This window comes from Clupea harengus, chromosome 19, assembly GCF_900700415.2.
Source record: "Clupea harengus chromosome 19, Ch_v2.0.2, whole genome shotgun sequence".
Lineage (NCBI taxonomy): Eukaryota > Metazoa > Chordata > Actinopteri > Clupeiformes > Clupeidae > Clupea > Clupea harengus.
The window spans coordinates 14,790,646-14,807,486 of record NC_045170.1 but is presented as its reverse complement, the minus strand read 5'-3'; the positions used below and the strand labels follow the sequence as shown (position 1 = coordinate 14,807,486).

General features: G+C 42.7%; 1 protein-coding gene across 1 annotated transcript in view; it reads left to right on the top strand.

The window, feature by feature from the left end:
* The window catches only part of khdrbs3 (KH domain containing, RNA binding, signal transduction associated 3), a 98,359-nt gene extending 81,727 nt beyond the window's left edge, over positions 1 to 16,632 (top strand). Inside the window, exons 8-9 of the mRNA XM_012818262.3 lie at positions 11,747 to 11,805; positions 14,204 to 16,632. Of these exons, the coding sequence (XP_012673716.1) occupies positions 11,747 to 11,805; positions 14,204 to 14,295 (151 nt within the window). The 3' untranslated portion in view covers positions 14,296 to 16,632. The remainder of the gene's footprint in view (positions 1 to 11,746; positions 11,806 to 14,203) is intronic.
* Positions 16,633 to 16,841: the final 209 nt, after the last annotated feature.

Here is a 16,841-nt window from a genome sequence, read left to right as displayed (position 1 = left end):
TCGTGTGTTGTGTATGTTGGTATGTAATGTTGTAACAGACTTTGGTAGAGAGTAGGGATGCACCGATACCAGTATCGGGTATCGGGCCGATACTTCGTTAAAATACTCGTACTCGTATTTGAATTGCCGATACCAAGCACCGATACCACTCAACAGTATTTCACTGCATCAAACTGGTTGGGCTATGCTGACACAAAATGTGATTTGTTGTCCTACCTGACCTACCACTCTCTGCCGGACTAGTAAGTTGCTTATTTGCTGTCTTGTGTTGCACTTGCTTGATGTTTGACTGTGTTAGGACATTTTGTCATAGTGTCAAAGTATTTCAGTATACAGGTTTCGCTAAATGTAGCCGCTAGCATCTCTTTAGCGATTAGCAATTCCGTTCTGCTGCCTTAACGGCGATTTGGGCTCATTTTAAGATAAATGATGACGACAGGAGTAAGGCACAGTGTAAGATCTGCACTGCTACGGTGTCGAGGGGCGGAAAGAAAAGTACTTTGTTTAACACAAGCAATTTGATTAAACATCTGAAGACGCACCATAGTGCTAAGTACACAGAGTTCACTGATGCTAGTGGTGCAAGACCGAAGCAACCAATCTTAACTGACGTCTTGCAAAAGAAAAAAACGCGCACGCACACAGAGAGAGAAAGAGAGGTAGAGAGAAAGACTTATAGTGCCACATAGATTGTTTGTGTACTTGAGCAGGAGACTCTTTTGATCCGTTTGTAACTGAAATGTGCTCTTGTGCTAATCCAGTAATAGTTCTGTTCACTTTTTGTTGAACAGACTGTGTTGTTAACTATGCAGCAAATTGAATTGCCTTTATCTGGTTATATTTGCATTTTGTCTAATGTGATGATATTGTCTGTTTGAAGGCTTTTTTTTTGTTGTTAAAACCAGAAAGCTCTGTTTATTTTTGGCTTGGGATAGCCTTCTGTTAATTTTGTACTATAGGCTTGACATAATATGCAGAGGATAAAATAAAATCTGCCTCCAAATTAATTGCACTTTCATGGAGACCAAATCTAAGAAGTATCGGTATCGGTACTCGGTATCGGCAAGTACACAAATAAAAATACTCGTACTCGTATCGGTTTGTAAAAAAGTGGTATCGGTGCATCCCTAGTAGAGAGGCATTAAAACAAGTCCACAGATTCTCTTCAATCATGCCAGTGCTTCACATGGATTACTGGGTGTTTCATCATGGACTGCCCTTACAAACACCAGGCCAAGCTTTGGTATGGACAGAAGATACCTCTCAGACTAAGAGAATTTTCTGCCATTCTTTTCTGGTTAATGACAAGTAGAGATGTCGAGACAGTCCAATTTAGTTGTGAATAGCCTCGTGTCTGGAGAATGTTTGCCTTTTCCTTTGAAACAAATTGGGGACCCAACCATTTTGTCTCACACAACACAGAAAAGAAGAGAAATGACGAGCAGTATCGATTTCTCTGTGTGGTTTTTCGGCTGGTAATAGAGCATTTAGAAAAGATCCTCCCAGTGATGAGAAAAACTCATAAAGGCACTGAATAGAACCAAAACAGCGCCAACAAAAATGTAATCTGATATTTTGAATTGATCAGAAGAGAAGATGTGAGTGAACAAGACAAGACACCCCCCCCCCCCCCCCCCCCCCCCCCCCCACACACACACACACACACACACACACACACATTCACATTCACACTGTTGTCTCCCAGAAGGCAGTTGGCACACTAGGCAGTCTGGGCAGCCTGGCGTGTTCTTCTGACAGAGTCATGGGCAGGAGGGTTGGACTGCAGACAATTCATAGATTCCTCCCGCACCTCCCAACACCAGAGATAAGAGGCAGGTGCCAGCCAGCCCAGTGGGAATGAAAGGTTTGTAATACAGGTGTGATGCTCACTGAGCTCTGGGTCTCAATTCTGTTAGGGGGCATGTGCTGTGAGGGTTTGGAGGAAGTGATCACCTGAATAGAGTGGAGAGAAGGAGAGGTAGACAGAAAAGTTTGTTTTGGTATGCGGCATGAGTGTATACGTTTTTGTGTCTGTCTGTATTTGTAGATGTGTGTGTGTGTTTGTGTGTGTGTGTGTGTGTGTGTGTGTGTGTGTGTGTGTGTGTGTGAGTGTGTGTGTGTCTGTCTGTATTTGCAGACCTTTGTGTGTGTGCGTGTGTTCCAACCCGCTGCAGCATACAGGTTGACCCCCGGGTGGCTTGGGCCTCTGTGGTGCTCGGTGCTCGGCAAATGTATTTCACTCCTGACACCTGTGGGACCACCGTCTCCTCTCACCTCCTGCCCACCAGCCTCCCCCCACCCCCATCCCCCTCTCCTGTCTGCCCTCCCCCCTGCTGTCCTTTCCAGCCAGCTCCCCCTGGACCCCCGCTGCTGTGACAGACTCTTACAGGCCAGGTCTGAGAGCAGAGCTCAGCACTGAAGACAAGGGCATATCTGAGAGCTGATCTAGTTAAAGTAGCTGAAGTGTATCCATGAATGGATGAATGGATAAGGAGATTGCCTGCAACCAGGCCATATTGGGATGCATAAATGTACTGGAGGTATTTAATATGCATTATGATGGGGGTTCTGACTAAGCTGAAGGGTGGAGGACCGATGATTCAGAGGAGAGTATGTAATTACCAACCTAATGTAAGGGATGGTTGTATTACATTTATCAGCTGAGATGATATGCTTGGGGGAGCTGTAGGACTGATACTTGTTGTAAGAGGCTGTAGTTCGTTTCCTTAATTTAATTCTGCCATTTGTTAATGAAAGTGATATTTGTAATTAGAAGACTATTTGTGATGTTGGTGTTTATCAGCGTTGGGTGAAGACATTTGTGGAATGTGAGAGCATTTTTTTCGTCTTTCATTTTGTATGCAACACAATCAAGAAGGCTTTGTGATTCTCCCCCCGTGATTAGACAGAACAGTGTCACAAGAAAGTCTCCCGTGCATTTGCAATTGGAGGTGCTTTTTTTTCCGCTGTGCATTTTTATCCTGGACTCAAAACTGACACTTTTGTCCTCTGCCCCAATTTCCTCAGTCTCACTCTCTTTCTCTCCCTTTCTGTTTTTTTTTTACCCTACCAGTGGATGCGATATTTTTAGCTACTCGGGTTAACTTCTGGATTCCAGAGGTTGGTTAACTGTAGTCATTGATCTCTGTCTTCTCTCTCTCTCTCTCTCTCTCTCTCTCTCTCTCTCTCTCTCTCTCTCTCTTTCTCAGCCTCTCTGTTTCTCCTTCTGCTCTCTGTGTCTATGAATTGGTCGTTCGCTTGAGCACTGCTGTGGTACACACAAGCAGATGTCGAGTTACGTGACTAACTGACCAGATTCTGGTAAAACAACACAAATGTAAATGTTGCCCTTGCACTGTACACGTAAGTCAATCATTAGGCTGTCTTCCCAATACTTACTTGAGAAGAGTCTCAGCAGCATTTAGTAAATGAAAGCTGGTCAGTCAGGCACAAACAGCGGATTACTTCATTTTGTCATGACTTTGGTCAAATAGCAAAACAACATTAACTACCAAGTATCTGGTCCTAATAGCCTAATAGCTCCATCTCCTGCTGCACCCCCCCACCTCCATCATTACCTTCCATTGACCTCATAATGGAGTGGCTTAAGGTCTGTAGGAGAGGAGGCCAGGGCTCCACTTCACCTTATTAGATTGACCTGGCACACAGTACTGTAACATATCCACACGGCGCTGTGGGTGACATCTGCTGTAATCATAAAAAGGGTATGAAATAGTAATGAAGGCATTTGCAACTCGGTGGGCTACAAAGGTTAATATAATTAGAGTAGCGATACATAAAACTGTTGAATATGAATGACTGAATGAGGGGCAGTAGAGAGGAAAGTGCATCTCCTTTTCTCTGTCCATCTGTCTCTTTCCCAAGGCAAAGTCAATCTAGCCAACTAACTAACCGGTGGCTTGTGACTTGTGAACGTTTTTTCATTCTAATCATTACATCATCGCATCATCAGATGTCCAACCCGGGGTGCTGACTGGCAATCAGTGGCCATACAATCACACTGGTGGTTGTTGATTGTTAATGCTCATTTTGGACAGTTGCCAATCGCTACAGCAAAAAAAAAAAAAACCTTTTGTGCTGTTCATATTTGCACCATTGTATCCCAAGGAAAAGGCAGCATCCATCCCATTCTGCAGTCAATCAGTGTATAAATGTACTCCTTCTGGTATGGATTTGAACCATTTTTGGCTGTGTACAATAAATCAAGACTTTGGAATGTCTCTGATGGAAAAAGGGAGATATGATGTGACCTAATTTGAGTGAAAATCAAGGAATGCACGGAAAAAAATATTCAGATTCTATGCTTGAGTCTAAGAGAGAGAGAGAGAGAGAGAGAGAGAGAGAGAGAGAGAGATTGAAGACATTGGTATTCACAGGAATTAGGGCAGCTTAGAAGGATAAATAGACAGATAAATGGTCAAATAAACAATCTGATGTACAATCAGGCAGAGGCAGGCAGACAAATAATGTACCTACCTAGAGACAGTCTGACTGAGGGGGGCAGACAGACAGATTGACAGATAAGCAGTAAAACAATGTGAGCTGTTGCATGGGTCGTCCACCCCCCCCCCCCTCTTCTCCTCCTCCTGCTCTCTTCTCCTCCTCCTCTCCGCTCCTCTCCCCGTGGAGAGTGTGAGTTATGGCGGTGTAAGAAAACAGCGTCCGGCGGGGGACGTGTACCACATCATTCAGATTTACCGCCGCCATCTGTTAAACAACGCTAGTGACGGCCACATCGGTACTTAAGATCAGCTATTCACCGCCATGACAGAAGCTGTCAGACAGCAGGTGGATGTGTTGTATAGCAAGGGCCTGAAACAAAGCCTCCCTCACACACACACAGACACACACAGAGACACACACACACACACACACACACACACACACACACACACACTAGCCAGTCCCTCACCCCATCCTCAGGCCAAGGCTACCTGACGGCTGTTTATTTCTGAAGACTAAGACAGGCAGTGGAGACAGATTGCCGCATGTGTCTGCTTGTGTGTGTGTGTGTGTGTGTGTGTGTGTGTGTGTGTGTGTGTGTGTGTGTGTGTCTGTCTCCACTGGCTGAAACGAGTTGAGATGCTGGGGATCAGGGGTGGGGAAGGTAGAAGCATTCAGCTAATAAATGTCAAACTGAAGGGATGAACCACTTAAAGAGTCAAAAGGCTTTTCCACTCCTATGACAGGGCGATAGCTGCACTCCTGCGAGAGGCTAGAAGCACGCCGCTTGTGTTGACATGCAATCTCACGCCGCCACGGCACAGGTGATGCCATGAGTCCTGTCAGAGGAATGCTGGTCAAATGCCAAAGTGATGATGATGATGATGATGATGATGACGATGATGAATGCACAGAGAGAACAGAGGCTTGCTTGTTGATTTTAGAAGCTTGCAATGTTTGGGAGAGTTTTTATGCTAGAGTCGTGATGGTAAATATATTTGCGAAAACGATCTTTAAAGACATATCATTTTTATTTATTTATTTACTCTTTTCTTTAAAGCTTGCTTACCCTTTGAAGCCATCATACAGTTTGCCAGTGTTGTGTTTTAATTTCGTCCTCTCATCTTTAGCTGTCAACACAATTATTGCCACTTTTAATTAAAGAGCCTTAACTAGCTCATCCAGTGTTATGTTATTTTGTTTGCAAAAACTGCGTTTGACTAAAGCTAGTTAGACCAGTTTGTTTATTTCAAAATGATCTTTGAAGATCTTTGCTCTTAAAGAAAACTAGTCCAGTGAGCTTTAGTGTTTCAGCTCACAGTATTGCCCTTCATTATGCTCTGTGACAGAGAAAGAATGAGAGAGAATGCAAAGAGAAAGTGAGAGAGAGGAAGAGAGAGAGAGAGAGAGAGAGAGAGAGAGAAAGCAGGAAAGGAGGTAAGAAAGAGGCTAAACACGGCAGCGTCTTGCAGGTATCGACGAAACGTCACGGCAGAAATTAGAGGCGCCTAACAGCTTTTGGAGTGCAGCTCTTGTACGCGTCAAAGCCAAGGCTGGACTTGGCAGGTCGAGGAGGTGCTGACCGCAATTTAGCTGGACAGAGACACATCGACCCCCCCTCACAACCCTTAAGATGCTACCTTTTTGTTGGCTGAGAGGGGAAATGTTTACGCTTGTTTCACCCATCCCACCTTCCGCCAACACACACACACCCTGATTTTGTCCCTGTTAGCTGTTTCTTATTCTGAATGTGATCTCGAGGCGCTCTGTTTGTGTAAACGACGAGTTTTGTGTTTCTGGAAGCTGGTCGTAAAACGTGCCACCTGTCCCGGCCAGCAGAGCCAAACCTGTGGCAATAGAGTAAAATACGCACTCAGCCATTTTTACTTTTTGCTCTGCACTCATTTGTGTTGTGTTTAATACCTCTCTATTGTGCTCTTTTCCACTCTGTGACCCCCCCCTGCCTCCCTTCTCTCTCTCTCTCTCTTTCTCTCTCTCTTCTCACCCTCGGTCTCTGTCTCTCTCTATCTCCCTCTCTCAAAGTTAGTCATAAATGATGTCAGTGGCACCTTTGCAACTCAGGCCCAATGCAGACGGAGTCTAGTTTGCCTGAACCCGGAGAACCCTGTCTCCGGATAGCCCTATTGTGCAGACGAACGCACTGTATCCGCACACTGTATCCGCACTCCCTCGAATCGGGGGTCCAAAGTGAGTAAACTCGAAATCCGGTTGCGGTTGGTGTTCGTCTGCACGCTATCCGCATACCTAATCGGATTGCCCCACGTGATGGCAACATTAGACCAGCCAGAACAACGGACACAACCGGCATTATTTAATAACTGAATGGGTTGCCATGGCGCAGTAAGTTTGGCAGCCAGTTATAACAGCTCTCCAGTTTAAAAAAAAAATTCTTCCTATTACCTTGCTCCTTTTCCACGTGAATTTCCCTAACGGGATTAATACAAATGTATCTATCTATCTGTTGTTAGGAAAGGGATGACATTAACAAGCCACACTTTAATGCAGTGGTCACCAAACTTTTTTGGCCAAAGATCACAAACTCTGCCTTCCTGACAGGCAAGATCTACCTATTGAGGCGTTGAGAGAAAAAGACTGTCCAGACTGTACTTACAACTTAACTTTTTATTTAGCCTAATTGTAATTGAGTGAAATTAAACACTTTGGTCCAGCTTTCAAGTTGATGTGACCAAGAACACACTAAATCACTTAATTTCAGTGCAACATAAAAAGGAAAATATTTGTTAAACGCACTCAATAGGAACAAGAAAAAACACATTTGCAATGAGCAGGCTGGATATGAACTGCTTTATTTATCAACTGAAGTTACAACACAACACTGACCATCTTTGTTTTCAGATCATTTGACAGTTGTTTTGAGGCCCCCATGTTGCCACTCTTCAGAGGAGAATCAAGGAGAAGCACATCTTGCAATTGGCTACCTTAGATAGTTTTTCTAATGATTGAATGCACCTTTCTATGGAATTGAAGGCTTAACAAGCTAATCAGACTAATTATGTGTTGCAATTATTCAGTATTGAGTAGTTACAGGTATTCAAATCATGAAAATTATTAGGGTGCCTAAATATTTGCAGAGCCTATTTTTCACATTTGATTTCATTTCAAATACTGCTACACTAAATATCTTTGTCTGGAAAACACCCCAGTACTCAGTGTTAAATAGAAAATGAATAATATCCCACTGTGATCTTTTTTTGGTGAAGACAGAGTAAATTATCATGCAGCCTCAGAGGGTGCCAAAACTTTTAATACGACAGCGTGCATATTAATATTTCGGAAACCAACACGGTAATTGGAATGAAGTGGGAGTGGCCGATTAGGCTACTAACATAAGCGCAAACGTCACCTTTAACATTAATATTTAGAAACACGTTGCAGTGTTAAACGAGTCGTAGAAGTTAAAATAGACAAATATCTGTCTCGAAAACCGTTCATTTGGGTAAGCTAATACATAACGTTAATCTATAAATAGACTTAGGATATCGGTTTATTTAACAAACTGGCCGATAACCAAGATAACAACGACATCCAAGAGAGCTCGAGGATTTTATGCACGCGAGTTGAGCCTAGTTGCGAGCTGTCAGAATGTTGGAAATCTCTCTACATTGCTCAGACATTCTGCAACTTTACCCAATCCGACTGAACATGTTGAACTCTTCCGACAGTACCCGACAATGACCAACAAACACCAACTGCTGGCGCACACTGACCCAACTGTTGGTGTTTGTTGGCGTTTGTTGGAGAATGTTGGCGTTTGTCAGGGCAGTGTGCAAGCTGCTTTAGAAGGGGCATTTAGTGGGAAGGCCTGAATTTGTGAGAAATCGTTGGTGATTACGTTCATATCAACTCTACGGACTTCCTCGGATTTAAATAGCTGGCGTTCATGAATCAGGCGGAGATCTTTTCTGACGTTGGTCTTCCGAAGACCGTTAGAAAACATTTCAGAAGACACTTCAGAAGACACTTCATGTTCTTTTTTTTTCCTGTATTTAAAAAAAAAAAAAAAATTGGAGATCGACAGGGAAGGTCTTCCAGATCGACACGTCGATCGCGATCGACAGGTTGGCGACCTCTGCTTTAATCTATCACTGTTTAATCTATTTGCATCAGACCATTTTTCAAAAACCAGTTTTTAAAAGTGTCAGCAATAGCATATATGAGAGATTTTTTATTATAGGCGGAAGTTTCAAAACAGATGAATGTTACGTTAGCTTTAGTCCTGTCAGACAACGATAGCGATAGCTACTAGCTAGCGTTAACGTTACTTCAGAGGTAGCCTACAGTACGTGAAGGACAAAGCCCTCAACAATAGCCTACATTTGTTGTTAGTAATAAAACCATGAAATTGGAAGCAATTGTAAACCATGAAACATCCAGGATCCACAGCACTTGCATTGTGGTCTCTCGTGCTCAAGCTCAGCATCTCCATAAAGCACAGGCATTTAAACAACTCAGACATGTCATGTTGCACATTGCTTTGTTGCACTGTTCTAAACTCTTTATTATCAATAACAAATATAATTATTTTTCGCTTAACCTACAGTCTGCTCTTACCACTGATTTTATAAACCACCATAATGTGTTACTGTGCAGATTAAATGTAGGCTATGCGGCTAAGCTAAACGTTGCTAGTTGAAGCTCAACTACTGTCATATGTTACTTTGATAGCATGCTCCTGTCTTCTTCTCCGTTTTCTTCAGTTGTCTGTAGTACCAAAGCGCCACCAACAGGCGTGGGGGATGTACTACAGCTGAGTCAATCGGATTCGCTGGGTTCATGTGCATGCGATTTAAAAAGTTGATATGTGTGAAAAATTAACCCGGGTTCAGGCAAACTAGGCTTCGTCTGCATGGGGTCTCAGAGCCAGCATAGAGGTTGTGAAGACACCTCCACCAGGGTGAAGTTTAATTGGAGTCTTTATTTGCAGAATAACAAATAATAAATGACTTACAGTCTTGGGAAAGAGAGTGTCTCCTCGTCAAGTGAGCTGAGACTTGGCTGAGGTGAGTGGGAAAAACAGTGAATTTATCCTGTTTGTGTTATGCTAATTCTGTTGCTTTCACTGCGCATTCGTGATCTGAACCTACATGACACATAATTCTACACGACTGTCTGTAGATCAAAAGAAAGACACAACCATATCAGCGCAGAAAACAAGGTAGAAAATGTAAATACACACAGGGAAAGGGTGGCACTGACTTAAACAGTGTAGCTCTGCCTCTCTCCTCATGGCAAGACATTCCCTTATCCGTTTTCTGTTTGTCTGCTTTGTTTCTGTGTCTCTGTAATCACACCTGCGTAGAGGTAGTTTTCTTTGTCTCTGTCATTCAGTGACGTTCATTCCTTTTCTTTTCTTTATTTCCTCCTTCTCTCATCTGAAATGGCAATGACACAAGAGCAGTCCTCAGACAGGTCTGGCGCCACAAAAAAAAAACCTGGCCAGCCCGGTTACCGCGGGAGCTGGAATGACTGACAGGCCGAGGGAAAGGGACTCAGCTGTTGGGGGGGTTGGGGGGGACACGTCGGATTGCCATGGCAGCCATATGATGAATTACCTCTTGGCTCCTGAGTGATAGCAGCGACGCTGAATGATGCCAGCGCTGGATTGTTCTGTCAGAGGCCACTGAGCGCTGGGAGGTAGAGGGAGAGAGAGGGAGGGAGAGGGAGATGGAGGGAGAGAGAGAGGGAGATGGAGGGAGGGAGGGAGAGGGATAAGGAGGGGGGGTGATGGAAAAAATAAAGAAGTAAAACAGGACGGAAAAAAAATATTGAATGGAAAGCAATGAAACACAATGCAGGAAAGGATTTTTTCTCATAGTTTTTGGTTATGGATGTCATCTCTCATCTGGATCTATATGTAGGGATGTAACAAGGATGACTTACGAGAAGGAGTTTACTAAAATAGCGGGAAATTGTCATGCATTGTTAATGTGATTGTGTGTGTATGCCTGTGTGTTTGTGTGTAAGATAGAGAGAGATTGCGTGTGTGTGTGTGTGCAGGAGTTCAGTTGAGGTGTGTGCGTGTGTGAGAGAGAGTGAGAGAGAGAGAGGAAAGGAAAGAGATAAAAAGAGATTCTGTGTGCAAGGGTGTGTGTGTGAGAGAGAGAAAGTGTGTGTATGTGTTTGTGATAGAGAGGAAATGAGAGAGAAAAGGAAAGCGATGGAAAGAGATTGTGCGTGTTCGAGAGAGCCAGAGAGAGTATGTGTGTGTGTTTGTGATAGAAAGAAAATGAGAGAGAGAGAGGGAGGGAGAAAAAAGGAAAAAGAGTGAGAGACAGAGAGATTGTGATCTTCGCTCATCTCATGCTCAAACGCTCTCTGCCAGGTTTGTCTGGAAACTTCAGTGTGTGTCATAGAGACGGCGTGCCTTTTTATCACCTCAGCAGAGAAGCTCTCCGTTTCACTCGTCTCTTCTGAAGTTTGTGCTATTTAGCAATTATCTCCCTGCAGCTTGATTGAACTCCCAACACCATTTAGCATGGTTTCTCCGCTTTGTCTGTTCTTTTCATGAAGCGTTGTGGTATTTTCACACTTTTAAAATCCTCCTTAGATTTTTTGCGATTGGCCTCATACTTGTCATGTTTGCCTTTTCACATAAGATACAGATATCTGTCAAATGAACCAGTGGGATTGTATTGAATGGGCTTTACGGCTGGATAGTTCAGAGACCCTCTGTACCCAGGTGCCCAGTCCAGTGTGAGAGCAAATGTTTGTGATTAACCTTGAAGTACTGTGAAGCATTTTGCCCCAGCCTTCCCCAGCAAGACACGTTTTCCATGGTGCTTCCTCGTCATGTCTTACCAAAACTGTTTTTAAGAATGCGAAATTTCATCTGATGTGTCTCACAGGGTTCAATAAAGGCTGTGTCCCTTTGGTGTGTCCAAAGATACGAGCCGTCTCTGGGAAGGACCTGTCTCTCACTAGGCATCAATCTAAACTCTAGATTCTAGCTGGGTCCCTCACTCACGCTGGCTTTTACAAAAGTTTAATTGAATTACCTTGATTTGCTGTGTGATAATATAACAAATATGTATAAACCTAGTTGTTGTTGTTGTCTTGCATGAAATCATTTTTATTCTCTCATTACTTCCAATGACAATATTGGCTTTTCTACAGCAATTTAATTTGTGATTTGTGAAATGTATGATGTCTTTTCCCACAGTAGCTACATGGGCAATCTTAGTTAATTTGACTGACTACCTCTCTCTGTCTCTCTCTCTCTCTCTGTCTTTCTCTCTCACAGCTCAGACGACTATTATGAATATGGGCACGGCATCAGCGGGGAGTCGTATGAATCATACGGTGAGTTCCTTCTGCGACTATCTTGTAACAGGATTAAAACGATTAGTCCGTCCACATTACGCACGGATTTGCACGCTATTAGCCCCGTTGCTGCCAATTCCTCTCTCACAACAGCGTTACCGTTATCGCCCGTGATCAGAGCTGTCGTCTCCGACGACTGATAGCAGGATTCTCAGGTCTTAACTCTCCTGCCAAAGCCCTTTCGCAGATATCTCACGCACCGGTGCACGGATGTCTACCACAACACATGGCAAAATGCATGCGTTCCAGCGAGGACATCTGATGGAGCATTACAGCTGGTTTGCATAATGAGGAATAATTCAATTCAAATCAGAATTCAGAGATTTGTACAGCAAACCTGTGCTGTAAAGTGTGGTAACGTAGTGGCAGTTGTGCAGAAATCCCACTAATATCCATCAATGTCCTCTAATTCTGTGCAGGAAAATGTGTGAGATTGTTGGCCAGTTGGTCAGTTAAACTCGGAGCAAAGAACATAAGCTTTTAATCATCAGTCATTATTTTATGTGTAAATATGCGTCTGTAAAAGCAGAAAGCACAAGTACCAATTTGTGTTTGTTTCTGTGTTGCCTCCTGAAGTCATGAAGGTCTTTATGTCAAATAATAACATAATGAACTATACTAATATTGCACTAAATGTAATTGGCGATAATCATTGTGGGTGATTTATTTTATTTAGTTTTAGAATGTATTTTCAGTTTGCCAAAGTGCTGTGTACAGCACAATTGTCAACACTAATTAAAACATAATTAGTAATTCAGATTTACTAATGCAGAAAGAATCTCTCTTTGGCATTTGAAACCCAAGCCGTAGAAATTGTCATTGTTGCCTGGATAATTTGTTCAGATTTAATTGGACCGAGAGATAAACAAGGGAAAGAGAGAAGGGACATAATTCAGTTAAACTCTTCAGTTTCAGTGTGCTCATGGGATATGTTGAATGAATCGTGGACAGCATTTACTGATCAGGTTCAATCCCATTAAGGTGCAAAACAAGGGCTGGCGGAATTCAAATTAAATCAAAATAGAAGTAAATGAAAGGCTCACATTCTTTCGCTATCGCTGTACCTTTCCCCGACTCCCTCTCTCCCTCTCTCTCTCTCGCTCTTGCTCTCTCTCTCACCCTCCCCTTTTTCTCCCTCTCTCTCTCAGCATCTATCCCTCTCGGGCGTTCTCTGCCACCCTCCTTCTGTCTCTCCAGACACATGCACAGTCACACACATATGCAAACAAACACCTGTTTACATGTTCTCATGAGCCGGGAGGACTGAAGAGAATGCAGACTGACAGATCAAAGGAGAGGCATCAGATTAGGACGGCTGATGCCAGCATCCTTTTCTCTCTGCTCTGAAGGGTCCGGCGGTCAAGCCTTTCTTTAAAGCGACTGTTAGTCTCAGGGATGACAGGTGTAATTAAAGACTATCAGTAAATGCATCCACACGAGAGAGAAAGGGGGTCCAGAGGGAGTAAACACACACACACACACACACACACACACACACGCACACACACACACACAAACACATGCACACAAACACACACACACAAACACACTCAGTCACCCATCTACTCTCTCCTTCACACATACACACACACAGTTTCACTCACGCATCGGAACACCCACACACACACCCACACACACACACACATCAGGCCGTGGCCCTGGTAGTGTCTGTCCTGAGCGAGTCTCGGCTGGTTGGAGATCACACAAAGACCGCCATCGACTGGGCCACTTCCCTAAAGATTGGCCTGACTGCGAGCTAATGGTGATTGTAAGCTTTCATCTGGAGACTCCACACACACACACACACACACACACACATCTCCTTTTAAGTGGGCTGTTTGATCTGCTCCCTCACCAGCACAAATGGTCCGTTATTCCTCCCAGTCAAGGGCAAGTAGGTGAGGAGAGGTCTCGTCCCCCCCCCCCCCCCCCCGCCCCTTTAGTGAGGCAAGCCCCATGGGAGCACTGTCGGCTTATTTGTTTGTTATTTAAAGGAACCGTTGAGACAATCCCTTTGTAACAGAAGGCCATTTTGTCCTGGTTGGTCATTGGTTAAACAACGACTGATGTTTGTTGAGCCTATTTCATGTTTGTTTTTAAGCATTTGAAAAGAGACAGAGAGAGAGAGAGAGAGAGAGAGAGAGAGAGAGAGAGAGAGAGAGAGAGAGAGAGAGGGAGAGGGAGGGAGAGAGAGAGAGAGAGAAATGAGGAGGAGGGGGAAAGCAAAACGAAACAGATAATCTATAAATGTCTAGTCTGAACCCATGTTGAAGAGAACATGCTGTAATGTTGATGACAGTCACAATTTAATGAGGGAAATGAATCTATTACGAACATCAAACTCTATTCTCACGCTATGTGTTCACCTCGTCTGCAGGTCCGGAAGAGTGGACAAACACCCGCAGCAAGGTCCCCTCAGCACGGACCACCAAAGGAGTATACCGGGAACAGCCATATATCAGATACTGAACTGTTTCCCCCCCACCCCCACAACCTGCAGAGACAACATCACGGGTCACCCCCAAAGTAATGGATTTTCTATGGACTATCCCCTCCTTTTTAAAATAAAACACAAAAAGAACACAAAAATGAACCAAAATAACACAAAAAACAACCAAACTGGAGAGGAGAGCCACCCTGATTGTAAACTGAGTTGACGATGAAAGGCGTTGGAGGAGGATGACAAAAATGACCATTACTTATTCCCGAGAAGGACTGAGAGGACCGGTATACGATTAGATGAGTAAGCAAGTAAACTCTTGATTCTTTACAGTAAATAATTCTATGGTTATCGGGCAAGATAGAGGGGGGGTTAATTTCTTTGAAGGTGTTAATTATTTATCCTAGAGAGGTGAGATCACATGTACAATAGATGATGTCTTTTTTTTCTCGCCTCGCTAATGGGTGATTGGTTTTTAATGTGTCCCTTGTAAATTCTACTTTAATGAAATATCTAGAGGAGAAGGAGAAGTGAAATCATAATGCACATATTGCTGTGTTCCTTCCGTTTTTTGTAATTGAAAGTTCTTCAGAATTAAGGGGCTTATAGAAGTATGTCGTGAAATCATTGTGCAGAATTGTTTTTACTTTTGATTAATCCAGGAACAAAAATGGGGGAAAAAATCCTTACATGGTGTAAATGTTTCTGATTTTGTGTTCAACTTTCTGCCCATTAATCATCCACATAGTAGGATCTCTTTTTTCTGTTGTTCCCAGAAGATAAGTCATCTACATAGGCGCTTCAGTATATTTTTGTGTCTTCTTATCCTGACAGATTCCGTTCTATCAGGGATAGAGTAGAAATGCTGACCCATAAAAGCAAGCCGAACCACATTCTGCTAATCATCATTTCCCATATAAATTGTATAAAAAAAGACAAAAAATATCACTGTAATTCAGGTAAGGCTTTTAGTCCTGAGATATAAGTAGGAGTGTTATCATTGTGCGCTTGTGTAAGCCCTTTAATCCTTACTATTTGGTTGATGCTATAATAAAAATTTTGAAAGAATATCCATGTGTTTGAGAGGAACCTCTGTTTTTTAATGCTTATTCTGAGGAAAAGCACAATAATTTAAACTAATATATAACACATTACTAACTACTTTTTAAAAAGATTTGGGGATCTTGTTCCTGTACATGCATTTACATGGTAGGCTTTTAAAGACAATGTAAAAATGCTTAAAATTCAATAAAAAAAGAATTTTAACAGCATGCAAAGCAATTCCCGCTAAGTTTCTTAAAAAATGAAAGCAGAAAAGTGGCTGATAATGTAGTCGCCCTTTTATCTACAGCAATATGATTAATTTATCTAATCAATACTTAATGCTGCTCAGTATTACCCATGTGATTTAAATAGACCACCAGTCTAGTTTAAGACTGTAAGTGATGAGATATTTAGATAGCCCAGAATGTATTTTTTCCCAGTCTATTTTTCACTTGCTTTGATATCTGTTAATGTCTTGTTCTTAGTCAGGCTGAGATACTCAGAAGGCACACAGCCGAACCAACCCAATTCTGGCCATGTTCAGATATGGTTTTATGGTTTCCATAGCAGTCACAATTCAGTGTTTAGTAATGCAGAGGTTCAAATGCTTTGCAACATCTCCCTTAAGACTTCTGTATGTTCTTCTGTATGCAATTCTATGGCATTAAGAAATGTCTGCTATTTGGCCACAGAAAGAGCCATACCAGTAATTTCATGCATTTTCAGCAGCTAGGATTTCCACATAGTCTGAAACGTGTGCTTTTATTAAGACTGATGAAGCCATCAGTGGTCCTATAACATTATAAGACGTCTACAGTACTCAATGTTATCTCTTTTAATGCACCTTTTGAGGTTTGTTTTATGTTCCTTTTGGAGGACAAAGGGATTTGGAAGGAGAAGGGGAGGACTTCCATTTTTCTGTTGTTGTTTTGCTCTCTCTTCCTGCCTGTGGTCATGTGACCTCTCCCAGTGCTCTAAAGGGCCCCGCCCCCCCTCCCCCCACTCTTAATGACCCTCGCTGACCTCCGCAGAGAGAGGATGGCAGTAGCTGTTTAAAAAGACCTCCGTTTGACAAGGTAACCAAACCTAACCCGCTTAACTACACTCTTAATGAAGCTCTAATGACATACAATAAACATAAACACCAGTCCAAATAAGGAAGTGTTACTAATAAGATGACTTCATTACCTCTTGTCTCGTTAAAAGTTTTAAAAAAAAGAAAGAAAGAAGAAGTAGAAAAAAACAACAAGAAAATAAAACCCCCCTTTTTATGGTGTGAATACTGGGGAATAATTAGATGACATTAAAAGTGGTAAAAAGAATTATAAATAGTTGTAATATTCTCTTAACTTGTTCACGTACAATAACATTATCATAAGCCAGTGATAAAATGTTCCATAGTCCTATTAAAAAACTGAATGGCTTGTTAAAGGACAGAACTTGCTAAAAGCATAGACTTCAGTCAGATATCTCCATACTGCTAATGGTATCTTTTTCTGTTCTCTTTTCTAGGACAACATCCGGTGATCTG